The sequence below is a fragment of the Pieris rapae genome, chromosome 22 (assembly GCF_905147795.1).
Source record: "Pieris rapae chromosome 22, ilPieRapa1.1, whole genome shotgun sequence".
Lineage (NCBI taxonomy): Eukaryota > Metazoa > Arthropoda > Insecta > Lepidoptera > Pieridae > Pieris > Pieris rapae.
Genome location: NC_059530.1, coordinates 4,729,870 through 4,751,964, shown reverse-complemented (window position 1 = coordinate 4,751,964; position 22,095 = coordinate 4,729,870). Strand labels below are relative to the sequence as shown.

The window sequence follows — 22,095 nt, the reverse complement described above, 5'->3', positions numbered from 1 at the left end:
ACTCTCCGTTACCATGGATACATTGTATAGTGTCCTATCGTTGCTATGGTAACAGATACGATAATTTAACCACAATTAAACTAATTAGCAAAAAAACTGTAAAATTGTTATACCTAACGCGTTTTATCAGGTATATATTTTGTTTCTATACTATTTTTATAATACGAAAAGATATCTGTCACATGATAAATATCATTATTTATTACTCACAACTTTCTTCCTAAACTAGGGCAAGCCTATCTGACAATTGACTTTTAGAAGTCTTGACAGGTCAGCGTTTTGACAAAATGACAAATAATGTTCTGGATGGTGTGTTTATCTGTACAATTTGTTGAGTGTAATTTATAAATGGAGATATTTACCTATATATATGTATGGAATTTACATAATTTATTGGATTCATTTCAAGTTTTCGTCTCTCAACTCTGAGGTTTTTTTGGCGTCATTCATAAATTGAAAGTCATTTATAAATTGAAAACATTCTTCAGGCAAAGGCAACGCAAAGAATATAAGTAGAAATTAAAATATATATTAATTCTTATGCTTATCATAGTTTTATTATTAGTATCCAGATAATCTATTTTATTTATTTATTTATTTATTTAATCACACTTCGTTGCTAGAAAGAAACACAAATAACACAATACATATAAATTACAAGGGATGCAACGGGCGGCCTTATCGATACAATGTTGACTTTTAAATTCATTGTAAAGAGACCATTAATTACCATAGTGATCGAAATGGGTTGCGCATGACTTGAATATCTTTCAGGAACAGACAGACTGAATGCACTTTGATAAATGGAAGAAAATGAAAAGTATAATAGCAATACCATAATTGTTTATCGGGGCGAAGGAGTGACGGGGAGTGTCTAGCGGGTATTAGTTTTCGCCACATTGAACCCGTTGTGCGATCCAACTTATTAGGAGATGTGATCATGCGAATAATACCCGTTTTATACATTTTATTACCACTCTCTCTCTATCTGCGGATATATTTTCTATTTGATGCCTCTCGAAATGACGACTCACAATTGTATTGTGTTCAAGCGATTGAAAGATTTAACGTACGAAATTATGATTTATATCTTTATATATAATTCTGCTGTGTGTGTACATCACTAAACTCTTAAACGTCTGGGAGCAATAGAATGAATTTTTGTATATGGTTAGGCGCCCTGTATAGACAAATCAGCCCAGTAGATGGCACTGCTTTGTGCATATTTTATCTTCGTTACTTTCATAGTTCGATTAATTTCCTAATCGCCTATACAGTACATAGTGTATAAGATTATACACCATGTACTAATATTAGAAAGCTAAAGACTGTTTGTTTGAACGCTAAAAAAACCCCTGGAGTTACGTCCATTTATCACGTGGGCTATATAGCAATCCATCTATGTACAACTATGGAAGCTATGTAATTAAGTGTCAAATTATAAAAATGGAACTGGGTGGGAGAAATCCAAGTGACATTGCCTCACATGACCTGGACCAAAACCCAAGAGCAGCCTCTAAGCAACCTGGGTAGGATCTGGTGGACCACACCGGATTCCCCAATCAGGGATCTCATGTAACAATGTGGACCGCCAGAACCGTACCAGGGACATGGGATCTTTAATCAAGTCTTAAGCTAGTCTTACAATTTATCATTTACAGTTACGAATAAAAAGTATTCTATAATATATAATTAAATAATTAGTCACACACACGTCGTCATTATCAAGATAATGTCAGTCGCATATAAAAAACTGTTACATGTCAAACATTCTGAATTCTAAACACAAAATTACGTAATAAAAGCATAAACTAAACCTATTTAAAAGTTAGATTTAGAACTCGCTTATTTTAAAGAAAACTATTTGATATTAGGTTCAACGTTTGCATGTTTTCAGCTCGTAATTACATTTTCTATGTTGAAAATATAATTTATGTGCATTCCCCTTTGAAGTTATGTCCTCTATGAAGCCTTATGAATTAGAACTAAATAAAGATTATTTACATAGGTTGATATTCATATTGGTAGGTTAGAGGTTAAACGATATTCCAGTCGCGGAACGAATCCTGGGCTGTGTACGAATAGGATAGAATTTGGAAGAGTTGTTAATATAAAGAAAAATGGATTCTGAACAATGACTTGGTGGACCAATAGTATCCAAAATTAGGCAACCTTTGAATGGTTAAGAAGGAAAATCGTACTGTTTTTTTTTTTGTAACAGCAGGTAAACGGCATCTGATGTTAATAATACCGCCTATAGACGCTCATATTGAAAGAGGGCTCGCAAGTGCGTTGCCGGCACCGAAAACATATAAACAATGGTTCAGAGACCAATATTAACATTACATTCGTATATATGCTTTAAATAGGTATTTTTAGTAGCAATTTGAAGATAAATTAATAACTTTTATGAAACGTTATTTTACTAGAACCAAAATAAGTTTTCGGCAGAGTCAATAACATATGATTATTCTAACAATAGCAAAATTGGCACACGATATGTTTTTTATGAAGGCTGTATCGAGAAAGGGTTTACATATTCATAGCTTTGCCCCACTTGGCATGGTAATCAAGTAAAAGGACAAGAAAAGTAGTAAGACTTTTTTATAAGTGACGATGAACGTCCACCTTCGATCCAATCGAGTAGAGTGCAGGACTCCAAGTTATTTCGCTGAAACCTTTTGGCTGTTGACACGGCTCACCTACCTTTACTGCCATGTAAGGTGTACTAAGAGGAATATTACTAGCCGTTCTCATTCTTGAGATGGACTTTTTAACAATTAATACTTAGTCAAGGATTATTAACAGTATCTATAAATATCCAGTGTAAGACCACTATCATACAAAAATTTAAATTGATGCAAAAACATGCAAATATTTTTATCGAGAAATTATGCACAATATTTAATCAACTTTAAATATTTTTAATATATCAATTTTCGCAAAAAAAAACAATGTAGTGATTTAGTATAAAATTCATACTTTAATCACATATGAAAACATATCATATAAGTTTGAGTCGCCAAGCAATGTATTTTTAAATAGCATGAAGGTAACGGGCACGATCACATGATATTGAGTTGATACACGCATAGACACACACATACACAATGCGAGAGAGATCGCAACTGCGTCACCGGCATTTTAAGAATTGGTACGTTCTTTCTTGAAGGACCCCAAATCGATTGGTTCTTATTTCAGTAGGCAGGTCTGATTTTGCCTCGACGATACAATTACAATCCTCTTCATGACTACGACTCCCGTATGTGAAAGCGCAATATGCACTATATGACCCAAACATCAACGAAGTTTCAGATTGCGAATTGTTAATAAAATAAATCCGATGCGAATACGAATACGAAATACATGTCTAAGGAAAATTAAATTACGAAGTTCGAAGTAATAAGTTAATAGCACCTACTAACCTATTCGTTTTACGTAAGCAAAGAACAAAAGTACAATGTGTTCTAAAGTAACTAATGGGTGCCAAGTTTCGAATGTACTTAAGCGGCCAATTCCAGTGCGAAGTCTTTCGGAGAACACATTAGTGGCCGCCGTTGTTTCAGTGCAAACCTTAACTACTTAAGCCGGTGTGAATTCGCTAATAAGGCTTTTTATTTTCCTTTATTGACGCTTGATTTCGGTTCAATTTATATTTATTCAAAGGCTGGCAACGATCTGGCGAGCCCTCTGGTATTAAATGTCAATGGGCGGCAGTATCACTAAACATCAGTTGAGCCTCCTGTCCGTTTGCCCCCGGTTCAATGTATATTTTATTAAAAGGCCGGCAACGCACACGCGACCCCTCTGTCATTGAGTGTCCGTGGGCGGCGGTATCACTTATCATCAGGTGAGCCTTCTACTTATTAACTAACACATATAAACATATATATGTGTAACTTAATGTTAGGTTATATAACTGGAGACTAAGTTTTTTTACAAGTTTTGTTTTTGAAGGCTTATAAGGTACTTAATTAGCATTCATTAACTAGACACATTTACTTTCTAAGTATTGTTAGAATTTGGGATAACACTGGCATAATTTAATTAAGCCTATGTAGGTTTTAATTAACATGATAAGCCTTTATAATGAACTATTTTACCAATATATTAATGTTTATTACATGTACGTTAAACTTGTTAGGCTTAAATCATGTTTTAATATAATTAAAAACATATTTAAAAATACCATCTTCCAATCAACCCTTCCGAGCTTTCATTGTCTCTAAATGATTAATGGATGAATCTTATTTCATTTCTCTGAATACGTCCATACCTAAGTTCCCTACTACAATTTATTTAATATAACATACAATTTCATCACTTCAACACACAAATATATAATACTAGCATCTCGTCCCGGCTTCGCACGGATGGGCAAAACATACAGTAAATGCGAACTTACCTAAATAATAATGTATTTATCAATAGTTTATTACTGGCTTTCTACAGGCTGGTACAGGACTTGATAAAAAGAAAATAAATGACATCAACGAGTTATTTTTAACATTTAACTGAGGTTTAGAATATATATCCTTCTTTTTCTTTACATTAATTATGTAAATCAGCGATAATGTAGCATTTAAATGTTGATTTTTTTTTAAATCAACCCAGTACTTTCTGGGCCAATTCATTACAAACATACTTACATACACATAAAAAATTATTAGTATAGATTCACAATATTCTTAACTTACATCGTAATAATTAATATTTGATAAATAGAAAATTAAAATAATTTAAATGTTTAGACCTTAGTATTTTATTCTTATTATTTTTATACATGTGTATTTGCGTTAGAGGAGTGTAGGACAAAAATCAGTGGAACTTTGGACGAACATTTAAAAAAAAAATAGTGAGGATTTTTTAAAGTTCCCTGCACATCATACCGGCCCCATCTGCAAGAAATCGTTCCTGTGACAACTTAGCAGAAGCATAGCGTAAGAATCATACAGGCTTTAATAATAATAAAATAATAATTCTCGTATGTATTTTGTTTTGAGTACATTTGTCAAATCACTGCGTGTATGTTATCGAAAAAGCAAATATTCTTATATAGCTAAAGAAAACGCCAGCTAATTACGTACAGGTAATGTGTTACAAATTCGGAGTGGCAAAACTTCAATACTAGCATCGGCAGTTCTTCGCTTCGGAGCTAACTCAATTAGCACGAGTTTCGCGACAAACTGGCAATTTATAATCTTGTTTGTTCACCATCAAATGCCACTTCAATTTAAGAAATTACTTTGGTCGGGAATTTGTTTGGCTTTTTAATAATTAGTGTTTATTGGAAGTAGTTTTCTTTCGTGAAATTTACGCTGAATTTTACTATTACTATATACTTTTATTACTTACTTATTACTATACTATTAAAAAAATCCAGGGTAACCGCTTGTTAAAAATCAGCAGATTCTTAGAAATTCCGACTGTAATATTAATGCCAATACAACAGAATTCAAAACTCAAAACTCAAAAATATCTTTATTCATATAGGTAAACATGTGCACTTATCAACTTCAAAAAAACAAAACAAATTAATTGTAAATTTACATTTACTACCAGTTCGCAAGTCAAGGGCGTAGAGCGGGTATGAAGAACTGGCAAGAAACTTTTCGCCATTCTTTTTCTTCAAGTTTTTAATACAAATTGTTTGAACTGGAGCAAATCAATCCCAAGGATTAGAATTAACGCCGCCTATTCAAATCTTGATATATTCATTAGTGGGCTACTACCTAAACTGTATTTCGTATGCGAATAAATATTTTAAGTTAGTAAATGCTAGTTAAGTCTATCATTTGTAGTTAGAAGTGTATGTGACATTTTAATTTTATTGCGAATCTTGGTTTTGCGTTAAATGTTGATAGGACATGCAAAAAGGCTTACAAAAATCTGGGGTTCATATACCTAACCATAAGCTAGGCATCACGAATATCAGTGCAACTAAATTTAAGAGAGACAGAGTGCAACGCAATGGTGTGGGTCCCATATGAGGATAAATACAGTCTCAGATACTGTATGGAGTGTATACAGTATGTCACTTACACTTCCAACTACAAATCATAGATTTAACTAGCATTTACTAACTTAAAATATTTATTCGCATACGGAATACAGTTTTGGTAGTAGCCCACTAATGAATATATCAAGATTTGAATAGGCGGCGTTAATTTTAATCCTTGGGATTGATTTTTTCCAGTTCAAACAATTTGTATTAAAAACTAAATCCCTTGTATCCGCTTATAGGGGTTTGTTCTGGATTACGACCCACCATGGGTTACGACCAGCTATGCCTCAGAAGAGAGCTAGCTGTATCAGTGTATTTAGCGAGCAATACAAATAATTAACAAAATATCTATTGAGGAAGACCTACTTATTTGTTTGTACACTGGCTGAGTTCACAAGAGTTGCTTGCTATATTGCTAGTTATAAGATTTAGGCCAATAAATATGATGTTTAAGGTTTTTATGTAAGATAATTGGTGTGGGTATTATTTTCACGTTCTATCGAATTAGTACTAACTGTTAAGGTGGAATCATGTAGTGGAATAAATAAATAAATATTTTTTTTTGCGTAGTTTATATTTACCGTAATCGTTACCGTTTATACCGTTTATATTTTAGAAAAGATAATTTGTAATTTAAAATATTTCTAAGCAATGAAAGCGTCTTTATAATAATAAATATATAGAATAAATAATTATTAACATCAATACCATTAACATACAAATGTAAAGATTTTCATATCGGTTTCAACAGTTCTCTGTTCATATTTAAGAATAAACATTATTAGGTAATTGAAATATTAATGAATATAACCTCAGTATATCACTTAGCAATAAAACCACACCCTTATACACATGCCTCATAAAAATAGGTTTGTTTAATGACATCGTAAAGATTCGATCGAAGGTGCGAGAGTATACAGCTATAAATCCTAAAATGTCGCATTTTATCACCATACTGTTCTCAAATATTTGTGTTCAGTAAGAGCTATTTATTGGTAGATTTTCGTAAAGTATTAACATTTAGTCTTTGTAAAGATATGGTTAGAACGTTTTGAATCAATTGAATATAGATGAAACCTGTCCTATACAATATTGTTTCCACTATATTAACTTGGTCTGTGTGGTCCTAGCGCTATAAGGCTTTTTAGAGAAATATCAAAAAGGTTAGTCGACATCACTAGAGACCGAAGAGCTAGTAGCTCCCTCGGACAAAGAATTAGTCTAGCTATCCAAAGGGGGAACGCTGCCAGTATCTTCGGAACCTTGCCTAAAGGGACTCCTTTTAATATATTTTAATTATTACATTTTAAGGTTAGGTATTAGGTATATTAGAATTATATACTCTAAATTTTCCCGCTAACTGAATGTTATTCTTTGAGAAATAAAGTATTTATTACTTGGTTCCATAGAAATACTGAAAATACATTTATGGTTGAGTCGAATCACTGGAGATTATAAAAAAAAATTCAAATTGGCCATTAAGGGTCGTGAAGTATAACATAAGCACTATAATGGAAAGGTATTTAATTTTCTCATTTGATTGTGAATACGTCAACAGTAATTATACAGTTTTTTACACATATTACCCACACATTGTCTATGCTTGAAAACGAAATGCTTTTTCGAGGATTTCTACAAAAAACGAATACGTAGTATTATTACAAGCTTAGCTTACTTTTGTTGACAAGAAGTCCTCCTACGTAATACGAATGGCTCCTCATTGACTGGTAAGGAATTTTTTATTGAAAAATCAATCTCTAATAAATTTTACATGTCCTAAAAATATCTGTTTCATATTCAAAGCATCATGAACGTTATTTGTCTGAATTTGTGGCGACAATACAAATATGGTGAAAATCGGATTTTACTAAAGTTTGGACCTACGTCTCATCATCAACATCAATGGCTATATAGCCCTTGCGAGTTTCATCATCGTTTTCTCCATCGTAATCTTTATCGATATCTTCTTGCGTCCAACTTCAAACCCCTAATTTTAATGTTCTTGACAATTCCAACTCACTAACGCAGCCACTCGAGTCTTCAGAGTTTTCTCTTGCCACCAGATTGCGAGTTTAGTAAGGTGCACATGCCCTAATATTCTCAGAAATCTTAATCTCATATTGTGATAATCTACTTGTCTAAAAAATATTATAGTCGAAATATTTTTTATTTATTTATTTATTTTCACTACATTTTTCTATCTTAACAGTAACTACTAATACGATAGAATTCCAAAATAACTGCCACACCAACTATTCTAGATAAAAACATTAAAAAATTAAACTTATATTCCTTAATCTATTTATCCATAACTAACAATTTATATTGGACGAAAGTTTATTTTTACTAAATGCAATTGAATGCTGTTGACCGAAAATAATTCTGTAGATACAAATTGGGTACTTACTTGTAGTTGCCGTCTGCTGAAGTGGCGAACTGAAAAGGTTTTATTTTGTACATTTAATGGTTGTCAAACTATTTAGTATTCATATATAATAAGAACACTCTCACTACTTTACTTAAGGCTAAGTAAAGAGTTTTCATATTTTATAATTTTATTACTTTTTGCTCTCCTCTGTATAACCCTTAGCTCTCTTTTCCCGCGATTAACATGGAACACTTGTAAGCGATAAGGCCGTGCGTGCCTTCAGCCTTTAGGTAATTACCGAGTTTTATTATTATAGCTATCCTGTATAGGAAGTATAAAAAGAGGCACAGGAATAATACATCTAAAAAAAATTCATGGTAGATTATGTTGTCTGTGTGTAGCTGTTAATTAATATTCCGTTTTATCCGTCAGTAAATCATATCTTTGACTATAAAACTGGAATGCTTACAGTGACCTAGCAATCAAAAAACATTGTTTTAAAACTTTTAATTAGCCCTCCAGTGCTTTTCGGAGCTTTTTTCACAGTTTCCACTACAATGACAATTAGCCATCGCAATGCTTGATTGAACACTTCTGACGATATTAACCTATAAAACCAGTAGATAGTGAAATAAACAAAGAAAAAAAGCTCTTGGTAAGCTTACGCTTTGTTCGCGATTAAATATTAACTAGAAAGGAGCGGTGATATTTTTAGCCAGCCCTTTTTATAAACTGCACATTTTTTAACAGTTGTTACCCCAGGCTGGAAGTTTTAACTCTAGTGTTATTATATTAAATTACTTCAAGAGCAGTGTTCGCCCAGTGGATTCAGCGTGTGCCTCTCATACCTGAGGTCGTAGATTCGATCCCCCCGGCTGTGCACCAATGGACTTTCTTTCTATGTGTGCATTTAACACTCGCTCGAACGGTGAAGGAAAACATCGTGAGGAAACCGACATGTCTCAGATCCAAAAGCCGATGACGTGTGTCAGGCACAGGAGGCTAATCACCTACTTGCCTTGATTTGAAAATGATCATGAAACAGATTCAGAAATCTGAGGTGAAGACCTAAAGAGGTTGTAGCGCCACTGATTTTTTTTTTATTATATTAAAGCAACGAACTAGTAAGTAGTAGAATGTAATTCGAACGCTGGTTCGATTGAAAACAATCTGATATAAGACCGTGACAGTCGATCGATTTTCTATCTGCATCCCAATATCCAAACCCTACGAAAACAATCCATTTTTGGCGATGGATAGAATGCAATCTCATCGCTCTTTACACTCATATTTGATAATCAATATAAACAAAATTAAGCATCGATCCAACTCGACCTACCATCGATAGCTTGTATCGACAGATGGCTATTACAATCCGTAAATTGCTTATTGGTACCCTTTTATCAATATTTGGATTAAGATGTCTCTCTCAGATGGTCAAAAATTGATTGAGATAGGTAATAAATTTTCGGCGTTAATCTAAAGGGAATTTTATTGATGAATACATTTTGACGTGACCGCCGGATACAAGCAGGAAAAAATATGATTCTGTGTCCTGATACGCTCATTGTACAGTTACGCTCATTATACGCTTGTACCTCTATCTCTCTATCGATTAGCTCTACGTTGGAGGATTCACTCCATCTAGATCCGATTTTGTGTGGATTGTATCCAATTGTGATAATTCAATAAAAAATGTTTAATTTTTATTAATAAAAGATTACCACCATTTCATCATTTTGTTTTTATGTTAGCACATTAAACTATCGTCTATAAACCGACTTTACAGACAAAAATTTCTTTGGTTTACGCTAAGCTAAAGGAGACTAAAGTATAAATTTCTTAATAAATCAACAAAGTTTCCTCAACAAATTGTAAAAACAATCCCGAGCGTCTTACATAGTTAACTCGCATTAAATAAACAGAAGAGTGACGGTAAACAATAAATTACACACGAACTTTCTGAACTCGGTACTTCAAAGGCACGTAAATGAGATCAAGTAATTTAGAAATAAGCAAAATTGCTCAAATCGGAACATCGGCCCCATGAGTATTTTGTTAAGGAGTTATATTTATGTAAAAATAAATATAATTTAAACTGTTCTTCAGCGTGGGACTTTCATCTGAGTTCGTAGGTTTGATCCCCGGTGCACCAACAGATATGTGCATTGAACATTCGCTTGAACGGTAAACAAACAAACAAAATATCTTTATTCATCTAGGTAAACAAGTACACTTATGAACGTCAAAAAAATTAAATTAATTGTAAATTTAGATTTACTGCCAGTTCGCACGTCAAGGGCGTAGAGCGGGCAAGAAGAACTGGCAAGAAACTTTCCGCCACTCTTTTCAATCGCCAAGTTTTTAATACAAATTGTTTGAACTGGAACAAATCAATCCCAAGGATTAGGATCATTTAAGTATTCGCCACATTTATAAAGGAAAACAACGTGAGGAATCGTGCCTTTAACCAAAGTAAACGGCTTAAGAGGCTGATTATTAGATCGACAAATAATTATGATACAGAAATCTAGTATGCTCTTTTCTTCAAGGACCCTAAGTCAAATTCCAGATAGCAGTGTTGCGCGGCAAAAACCGCCTTAGAAAACAATCACTTGTGAAAAAAACGGATACCGAGCTGCTACGGATGATAATTTATTTATTTCTAATTTTATTAGACAAAAAGCTAATATGCAGCATTTGACTGTTCGACTTTGTGACAGAAGTTCAAAACATGCCTTTGAAAAACATTAAAAATTTATTCTAATTTGGAAGGTTCAATCAAAGTTTTTATTAAAGCAGTATCTTTAAAATTCCTATTACATAAACGGATTGAAAGTATGCTTTATACATGCGGCACACTTGCTGCGACTATGTTATCCATCCAATCTCATTATATGCTAAAACGTATCTGCTTTATAAAAACTTGATTTATTGGCACCCAAAAGTTACGCTAGCGATATTGTTATTATAATATGATATTTTGGCGCAAGCACTCGGAAAATATGTATGAAAAGATCGTAAACATTGGGACAATGCGATGGCCCTTCTCTTAGTATTCAGTGGGCGTTTCAGCAAAATTAAGGTAGGCTGACATGCCGGCTTTGATTCTACAATGATTTTTTTATGTAAAATCGGTGCCTCATACGGTATTCATAAAAGCCTGTACTGTGTTCTGTGGTTTACGTATTTTGACAAGTCATTTGTTAATATTTTTGACAGCCTGTTTTTTTGGCTATGACAGCTACTATAATAAATATACCGAAGGTATGGTATGCTTAATGGTAATCCTAAGATTACAATCAGTACTGAAATTAAAATATTCAATCAGGAACTAGTGTGGTTAAAAACAGACTGTCTAATGGATAAAAATCAATATTTTGAGAAAACCTGGGTTATATATTTAATGAACTTGGATATTTTTTTTATTTGCTCAGGAAAATGAACTTGTCCGAAATAAAACCTATTTCATTTATTTATTTAAAAAAATTAAAACAACTGTTAATGTCCTAACTCTTACATGCATATGTGTCGTTCGTTGTCATCTTTTGTTTTGTGTGTATCATATAGTCATATTAGTGAAACCTATTGTGGAGACATCCAATGTGTTTATTTTATGTTTTATTTTTAACTGTAACTTGTAAAGATGTATTTGTTTTGTTTCCAAATAAATAAACACGGGTGCCCGTTGTTACTATAAATAAAATAGTATTGCAAGTAGTAAAAAGGGAGCATGAAAATGTTCGCCGTTTATTACAAGGGATAATCTTAAGGTAAACAAGAAATTACATAACAACTCGTAAACTATACTGTTATTAACATTTTTGCCTCCCTTCGTCGCAGAGCGCTTAACTTACCAAAGTTATCTTAGTTAGTGACGATCAATTTTCATTTTCCCTCGATTACACGTTCCTAGAAAATTAAAGTACAGTTAAATTGTTGTCTTAGCTATTAGTGTTCCGTGTGATGTTACCGCACTACGGTAAAAACGATGCGGTTATTAACCAGCACTGTTATTTAATTTGTTAACTTAAAATAGATCAGTGTGAGACTCTTATCGCAGAGATCGTAAGTTCAATCCGCGACTGTGCACCAATGATATGTGCGCATTTAACATTTACTCGAACGGTAAAGGAAAACGTGATGAAACCGGCTTGCCTTAGACCCAAAAAGTATAAGCGAAAGGCGACACACATTGACAAATGATCATGAAACTGATCCAGAAATCTGAGGCCCAGGCCTAAAAAAGTTGCCGCACTGAGTTATTTTTACTGTCTAAAAGTTAATTGCAATCACAGATGACAGCTTTTGACTGTTTTGTTGACTTTGACTGGACTAATGTTTAACTTTAACATCATCTGTTTAGTTAATATTAGTGTGCTATGATTTCGTTTAGATATAATCTAAGAATATGATTGAATTTAAGTAATTTTAAACGTTTTCTCGTCGCGGAAACCCGCAGTGCGATCGCTCAAAGTAATTATAAATATTGCTACGCCCGCCGTATCTTGCACAAATGATATATTAGCATAATTTAAAAGTTTAGTGAACAACTGCGAGCTGGCAGGCTCTACTTGTGACTGCCGGAAAGTTGCGTACATACATGAAATATATTCAATGAACTTCAGTGTATTACTTTCAGCTTTGTAAATTTCGTTTACTTGAAATGCAAACCATATCTTGCAACTATCCTTATTATGTATATTTTAATAAAATGATTACACAGTTAAATTGTTTATTTTATCTTCAAAGTTAAGTTATCCAGAATACCCATAACTGATGTGAAGACTTCTTTATTTACAGATTGAAATTTCTACACAAAGTCACCTTTGGATAATATACAAGCAAAACACCAGTATAAGGGTGCATTATAATGATGCATACATCCTAGTGAAGCTTACACGGTATTGTAGTGTCGAGCATCATTTTGGTGTCCCAAAAACCCTCTCCAAACAGCTTGAACAGCTTCACCTACTGCCTTAAGGCTCTATTCCAGCACGACTTGCTGTGTCAGTGTCTCGGGGTGGACTATAATGCCCAGTGGAGTACTGAGGCGCGCCGGCCCGTAATAACAAGTAGTTATGTTAAACATTACATGAATGTAATTTTATCATTTTTTTCTGAAATGTATTGCTCGGCTTGCGATACAATTCATCGGGTAAATTAGATAACCATTCTATAAACAATTTCGTCATAAAATGAATTCAAAGTGTCAAAATATGGATTTTTTTTTCTATTGAGCGAAGTTATTTATACCGTGTATTGATTGGTCTTTCAAAATTAATACATAAACTAATTAACTCCACTATATATATTTTCCATTCGCCCTACTTCTAGAATCGATGACGAAACATGGAAAGATACAGTGTACTTTTATGGACTTTTACGAGCAGATAGGTCCTTAACAGTCATATATGTTTTTTATATGTATATATATATGTTAATATTTTTATCTAAAGCTAATGCTCGTATGGCATAAATTGATGTATGACTGTAATTCATATGTAAATTTCACTTTATACCTTTGTTATTATTATTATTACCAATATAATATATCTCGTGGTGCCAGGAGATTAGCAATCAAAGGAGGTTGTTCCAAAGTATTCATTTGTCATAAATCAATTTACATTGAAAACGTAATAATTCAAAAATGGAATTTCATTTATTTCAAACTTTCCATCAACGTGGAATAAGGACCCGCTAGATTTGTTTTCGTTCCTTCCGCTTTCCGCATATTTACATATTACGGAAGACCTTCGTAATACATGCACAAGATGATAAACAAAACGAAATGCGGGAAGTTATATTTTAGAGTTTCGAGCGGTATATCAGGGGAGCGGCACGTCACATTTGATGTACACGAATGTTTGTCAAAAATTATGAAATATTTTAACTACTGCTTGTTTTGACAGCGCCTGTTATGTCTTATTAAGAACGCATAAATCACCGCTTAAATTATAGTTTCGAATCAATAGTTGGATTTTTACACGGTAAAAAATTGCTTTATATAAATAAATGATACACCACTGTTGTTTTGACAGTTCCTGTGAAAGCTTATTAAAAATGGAATATATATTGTGACAGGGTAAATTATACATTTAAGGATTGTCAAAAACTATTACTGCTTATTTTGACAGCTCCTGACTTATCATTTCTTTTTATTATAGAATTAATTATATTGTATATGTATACGACAATATGTTTATATTCTAAATAAAAATATGTTCTCTTATACTTAATATTTTAGTATTTGTGGTTTACTGGATAACTCGGTTCAGTTGATTTCCAGTTTGCATAAAGGTTGCATAAAAAAATCAACGGCAAATACATCTTGCCCTTCTATCTTTTCATGATAATTTGTTAATGTAATTGGTTCTGTGCCTGACGCAGTTGACTTTTTGTGTCTAAGGCATATCGGTTTCCTCACAATGTTCACATAGAAAGAAAGTCCATTGGTGCACAGCCGTGGATTGAACCTACGCGGAATGAGTGTCGCCCGCTGAATCCAAGCCAAACAAACTTTATATAAGTTCTTAATAGAACAATGAAATCTTTAGACTTTTAGTCTGACTGCACTATCTATATACCTAAACCAAATCGAACTTCTTTTAATTCCTTACAACTTAATTTAATTCCTGTAATTATCACTCTAAACCAGAGATTTTTTAACTTACCAATACTTGACGAGGTTTAAGATTCAGACTCAAGGTTCTTGTAATTAAAGACTGGCAACGCACTTGCGATGTTACTGGCAATGTAATTGTCCATGGACGGTATCATAAAACAAGATGACTCTCCTGTACATTTTTATTTAAAAAAAACATGACTTCCGTATATTAAATGTTGGACAGGAAACTATATAATCTAAAGACTTCTTTATATTTACTGTATATAGTATTTCCTATATACGATTAAATCAAAAGAACACAGGTTTATCCTACTTATACGTAGATACAATCCCGATAGTGCGGTCTACTATCAATCCTTCTGTCACTATCGACACCGCATTTGTTTGTTCCCACAATTTTTGTCTCAGTGTTTCCGTTCTTACTATATTTACGTCGCTGTGAGCGGCTACAGCGATCAATCTGCAGCCAGTGATCATGATGGATGAAGCGAACGAACCAACGTGGTTTTTTCCTGATGAAATCTTGGCGAAATATATTTAGGCTGTATTTTATTACGTATCGAATGTATTCAACTTACAATCGTACTGTAGTGTTCAGAGCTATTCAAATGAATACCTGCACAACTTTAGTTTTTTTTAGGCCCACGCTATGAATGGGGATGTGGGGCTGAGTCTACTCTTAAAGCCTTCTTTCTGCTATTCAAAGAGGTAGTGAGACCCTACCCCTTAAAAACACCCCTGGCCTCCATGCGTTCTTAAGAGGGACTGGGAAATTGCCAAGGCATTCAAACCTGGAGACCAAGGTATTAATTTGAATGGCTCTGAACAGGTTGTGCAGGTGCACAACTTTTTTAAGTGAAAATGTGTTCACGCCTGCCCACGTCTTTCCTATCCTATCTTAACAATTACAACTAATGCGATAGAATTCCATTATATTACCCACACCAACTAACCTACATACAAACATTAAAAAATTAAACTTAAATTCCTAAATCTTATAACTAACAATATAGCAAGCAACTCTTGTGAACTCAGCCAGCGTACAAACAAATAGGTCCACCTCAATGGAAATTTTGTTAATGATCTGTATTGCTCGCGTGAGTGGCGCTTTGCTAACCAAGTTAAAGCCTTCTGCTTTTCAGAGGCGTAGTGAAACCCTGCTCCCTAAAAACCCTCTGGCCTCCACACGCCGTAAAAAGGGGCACTCAGGTTTCAGCAAGGCATTCAAACCTAGAGACCAGAGCTCATATTCGATGTACCTCAACTCAATCATCTTTCCGTTAATTTAACAAACTTGTTGTGTGTGACATAAGGAAGTCTGGCATAGTTGTCTCAATTCTGAATGTTACTATTGTCCATAACTCCTGTTAAACGCATGATACAACTAGTTCTGTCTACAATGTAATCGTGATTATATCGTCTATATAACTTTTAATTGTATTAATAAATACGTCTGGTATTAGGGACAAACTAAAAATATTGCTGTTGACCACTGGCTTAAGGTTGCCCAAACTAGTTTAAAATTGTCATTGAAGTAGGCCTTGACCGCTGTGTTTTAATAATTTAATATAAATTAACTAATTGTACAAACTTCGTAGAAACATTTATTCTATAGATGTGATGATGTTTTCTTATTACAGAATTCGTGCTTTCTGAAGGCGGTCATGCTGGTAATTACCCGGCAAGGTCACCCTTGTCTACCTCAACTACGGGTCACTCCAGCTCCAGTCATCACAGGTAAGGAATCCAAACTTAGATGTATGGACTAGTTAGGAATATTCTAACAACGCCTAGGACTACATAACGCACTACTATTGGCGAATTTTAAAAATTTGGGAATCTGGTAACACCGCATGAGGATTTCTTTAATAAAGTAAAAATAGTTAGTTGTGCGTACACTTCATAACACAAGTGAGATTTCTTTGTAAATTAACTATTACTTAGTTAAAAGCCGCAATGGACGATCATGTAGTATATAAACACTCAATGTATTTGCATATCTATATTCATAAATAAAAAACTGCGTTTACTGCACAAGACATCCTACAAAATTTTAAAGTTCAAATATGTAACTACTAAATGAATACATCTCCCAAGACGTTAATTCGTCGGAGTTCGGTCAGAGTAGGCACTGTCTTTGACTGTTAAATTTCAATCATTCGTTTCATAGAAATTAACCTTTTATTAGTCCACTCATATTATATTGTTATACGCAACCGGTTAATATAACGTAAGACAAAATCTTCTATTATTTAAAGCACCCGATGACCCAGGAACCGTTACCACAGGTACAGTTACCATAGCAACCATAAGTGGTCTTCAGCTCACATTTTAACTCATACATTGTCAAGGCTTTATTATTCTCACTCAGGTTTCTTAATTTTATAAGCGTAGCGATTACTAAATTCGGAGTACCCTCCAGAGTATACCCAGACACAGACTCTTCATTATAAGCGTTTCATAGCTTTAATAGCTTTTAATTAATTGGAATTTATTCTTTTGATAAATGCGAGTGGCATATAAATATAAATAAAAGGCGCTCAACCTTTTTAGGGACCTCAGATTTTTGTATCTGTTTCTTATTATTTTTTGTGAATCTAATAGCCAAGTAGGTGATCAGCCTCCTGTGAGCGTTACACGCCGTCGACTATTATATATACTATATTATAAGCCGGTTACCTCACGGCGTTTTCCATCAGAGAGTGAATGATAAATGTCCATGAAAGTCCATTGGTGCACACGCACAGCCTGGGATCGAACCTACGACAGTAAGGATGAAAGTAGCGCGATAAATACGCTAGGCCAACACTGCGCCAGGTATATAGGATATATAATAAGAAAATATTAATCTCTATTTAAAATATATCATTAACACAGGAACCGTACATACATTAAAATACAGAGTGCAAGCGACGGGCTTATAGCTAAGCCATAGTGTTTAAATGTACTCTTAGTAAGTTTTTTTTGTTTCGAAATACTATTCGCGCGACACATCACACATGCTAGCGATTTTCGACATTTCCTGAATGTGTTTTCGTGCGATAAAAATATTACAATACCTAGCTTTCGATGTTAGAGCCTCTAGAGAAAAAGTTTATTAATGCTTATGTTAAAGTTTCCTTTGAGCCCGAACCCTCGGAAATTAATCTTATTCCAGCATCGCAAGCTACAAAATATTTGGAATTCCGTCCATCTATTGAGCTTGACGTATTTTTAAAAAACGTTAATAACTTTTCTATTTTATATAATTTGTGGCAGCGTATGAGGCACATGGTGTCCTAGATTCATTTCTCGGAACACAAATCAATGAAATAAAAGTTGTAATGTGTCTGCCCATATTGTATTGTAAAAATAAATCATCATGATCCAGATCTAAAGACTAGTAGGACTGAACTGAACTGAACTGGTATGAATTTCGAGACAAATTCATTTTTCAGATTGCTTTGACAATTTGTAGCAATGTCTGGGTTTGAAAAAACAAGAAACTTCGGTCCTGTTTTGTTATTAAAATTGGAGGTCAAATGTTTATTTATTGACTGTATTTCAATATACATTATATATATATATTAAAATTTTAAATAATATTTCCCCTGTGACAAATACCTAAAATATTTGGATTTTACGTTACCGACTTAAACATTGTAACTTTATTACTATATTTTTTTATTGAATAGTTTAGTGAAGTCTGAAATTTGGTACTGTTCTTATGTTTGAGTTGTCTAGGAGAAACTGCCTTTAGCAGTAAGACTGCCAATTTACACAGGGTATTTATTTATTTAATTTAACTTTTCTCCTATTGCGTTATTGCGATGTAAATAAATTGTTTATATTATTTCAAACAATTAAAACATAATTTAAATAAAAAAATAACAGTTACATTATTAATAATTCCAACAAGTTTAAAAACAAAATTTGTACCATTATGGAATAATCTACGGAAATAAAAATTCGTTATTATAAAATGCATTAAATGTGAGAACTGAATCCAAACGCTTGCGTGTTCTGCGCAATTCCATTTATTTTAGAAAAGAGCAAATTTAAGTTCGCATCAAAGAGAAATGGAATCGTTGTTTTTGGTAGCTAATTGAATTTCATGTTGTGATCATGAATTTCTAATTTATATTAACAACCTTTTACTGACAGATTTGTCAGTATAGCAATACAAAACGCGATAATATTAAACATGTTGATATAAAAATGCAATAGGAAAGTTTCTTGAGTTCTCGTCACTATAATCCCTGTACATGTCACATCTGTTATCCCGCTTTAGCCATGCAAATCTTTATGCATCTCATATTTTATTCCTCAGTTGTTTGTTGGATAAATATAGTATATTGGCGGATTTAATTTTTTCCAAATTTAGTTTTTTTATAAATAATATACAACATAATATCGAGTTCGAGAATTTTACATAAAAAACATTTAATATATAAATATTTAAGTAATATTACATTTTAAAAATCTTGAAACGCCGGCAACGCACTTGCGAGCCTTCTGTGAGTATCCATGGATCCTCAATTAACATTAGGTGAGGCTGCTGTTACATTTAAAACAAGTTAAACACAAATAGATTGCTATAACACAAATTCTATTTAGCGAGTTTCTTTCTGAATGTATAATTACCACATTCAAATTTGGATGTTTTTCCTACAAACAAATTCTATGTAGTCTCTTGATACGGAGACAGCCCATTGTTGTATGCAATGTATGGATAAGTCTCAATTGTGTCATGCACATGCATAGCATGGCCTGCATACAAACAAGTCTCAAAAGAGACAAGCCGTCATAGTCGAGAGCATACATTAGTAGAAATAAAGGTTTAAAAAAAGCAAATCTATTTCTCTGATATAAGAAATTTAAGTGCTCATTTCGACGCTCGCCAGACTCGAGAATGCTTTACTGAAACTATTTTACAAAAACCGCTTAACCACAATTCGTGCTGTGAAAAATATTAATGCAAATTTTTTACGTTTTACGGTGTTTAGATGTACTTAAGTGTCAAAATCCTATGTACCTGCAAATTTGACGCCGATACTAATTGCTTTTGGTGTTTGGAATGTTTTGTTATGATAATGTTTTTGTCTATTAACAGAATATGAATTGATATTACATTGATTATATTTTCTTGTGTACTCTGTGGGCTGGATTGGACTGACTGACTTTTTGATACAAAAAGCTAGTTTCTGATGATGACGGTTCGATGTACCTACACATTAATGAATCACAAAAAAAGTTTCAAATGTTTCACTAGCTGCTTTCTTCTACTAAATGTTTTGAAGTTATACTTCTTTTGGCGCGATGGAGAACAGATAGTTTATATAGATAGAGATAACATCAGTTTTACTTTTTATCTTACAACAAATACAGTTTGGGGCGTAATTTAAATATTTATAATAACAATTACACTAAAAATATAGCCAGAGTTGGAATTACATAATATTTACCAACAAAAAGGTTCAAAAATTGACAAAGGGTACAAACACCAAAAATATTTCAATACATTTAACAAAGTGATACCTAATTTGGGTGTGTTGTTATATATAGTTTAAAAGTGAGTGTAAGTATGTGAAGGTTTGTATGTGGAGGCTTTCTAATGAATACATAATATAGTACACGTAGAACACGTGACGCTTATAAAAATATTTTATGTTAAAATTGAGAAGTTATACTACTATATACTATATTGTATGGCGTAGCAAGATAACAAAAATTTTTTTTTTTTGAAAAATGTTATCTTTTGCCCTATAAAATATGACTTCTTAGAAGAATCTAAAATGTTGACAATAGCTTAATCCTATAATCAGCTTTAGTATATTGTTAGTTATGGATAGATTTAGGAATATAAGTTTAATTTTTTAATGTTTTTATCTAGAATAGTTGGTGTAGGATTTTGGAATTCTATCGTATTAGTAATTACTGTTAAGATAGAAAAATGTAGTGATAAATAAATAAAAAGTAGTTATTTATAGCTAACTAGTGACGTGTCGGTTTTTTGTGACGCGCGCGCGTCGTAAAAATTTACTCTCATCAGTTTTCCCTGACGCGCCTAAAGAACTTCAAAAAACTCTATTCGGTGCCAAGGCTCGAAATGAATTTTCCATCTGTTTTTTAATAGTATCCATAATGGAAATACATAAAAAAATAAATTTAAATTGATATGCACATGGTGTGAATTAATTGAAAAGACCCCTCAATAATATGACTTTAAACGTGATGTAAGCAAAATATTAATGAGAATTTCATATCGTATCTCGGGATGGACATACATTAATAAGTTATAGGGTAGACCAGTTATGCTGGCTCATCCCAACCTTACCCTTAGCTTTTAAATTGAACTTAAATAATACATGATCCAAAAATTGTATTCGTAGATGGCAATTTTATTTTTGAACAAATTTCTGTGAAGCATTTTTATAATCTTACTATTCTATAGAATTTTATCAGCTTTGATCTGATTAATATTGTATCACTATGCTGTTGTTCAAAAACTGAGCGTTTTTGGCGCAGACTTACTGACAGACCACTATGTGGAACCAGACTGAAGTATTATATTTCCGAAGCAATTCGACTTGCGGTCTTAAGTCTTAAAAAGCCGGAGACGCACTCGCGAGTGTCCACCTGTTTTATAAATAATAATAAGATTCTGTAATGAAAGATATGTTTGATTAAATTACGAGGTAAATTCTATAAGTCTGACTTGGTTGGGTCGCTTCACAAGTAGTGTAACACCTGCCGCAAGTTAGCAAGTGCGTTGCCGGCCTTTAAGATACGCCTTCAATAAAGGACCCTAAGTCGTAACAGCTCGGAAATCTTGCCCGTTCTATGCGGTTGATTTGCGAACTGGTAGGTATGTTTATCAATTTAATATATCTTCTCTTGATGTTCATAAATTTATTTCAAGTTATAATATAATAATAAAATAATATAATATAAGTTGGTTACCTATATGAATAAAGTTATTTTGAGTTTGAAATTCCTAGACTGGCAGCTAAATTATGTTGTACGGCAAGGTATTAAAAAAATCTCGTAGTTAAAAGCACAATAAATCAGCATCCAAGTTTCTTCATTAAAAACATTAAACTAAATCCACCATTT

General features: G+C 33.1%; 1 protein-coding gene across 1 annotated transcript in view; it reads left to right on the top strand.

The window, feature by feature from the left end:
- The window catches only part of LOC123690186, a 145,997-nt gene extending 129,256 nt beyond the window's left edge, over nucleotides 1–16,741 (top strand). The window contains exon 5 of the mRNA XM_045633296.1: nucleotides 16,641–16,741. Coding sequence (XP_045489252.1) covers nucleotides 16,641–16,741 — 101 coding nt within the window. The remainder of the gene's footprint in view (nucleotides 1–16,640) is intronic.
- Nucleotides 16,742–22,095: the final 5,354 nt, after the last annotated feature.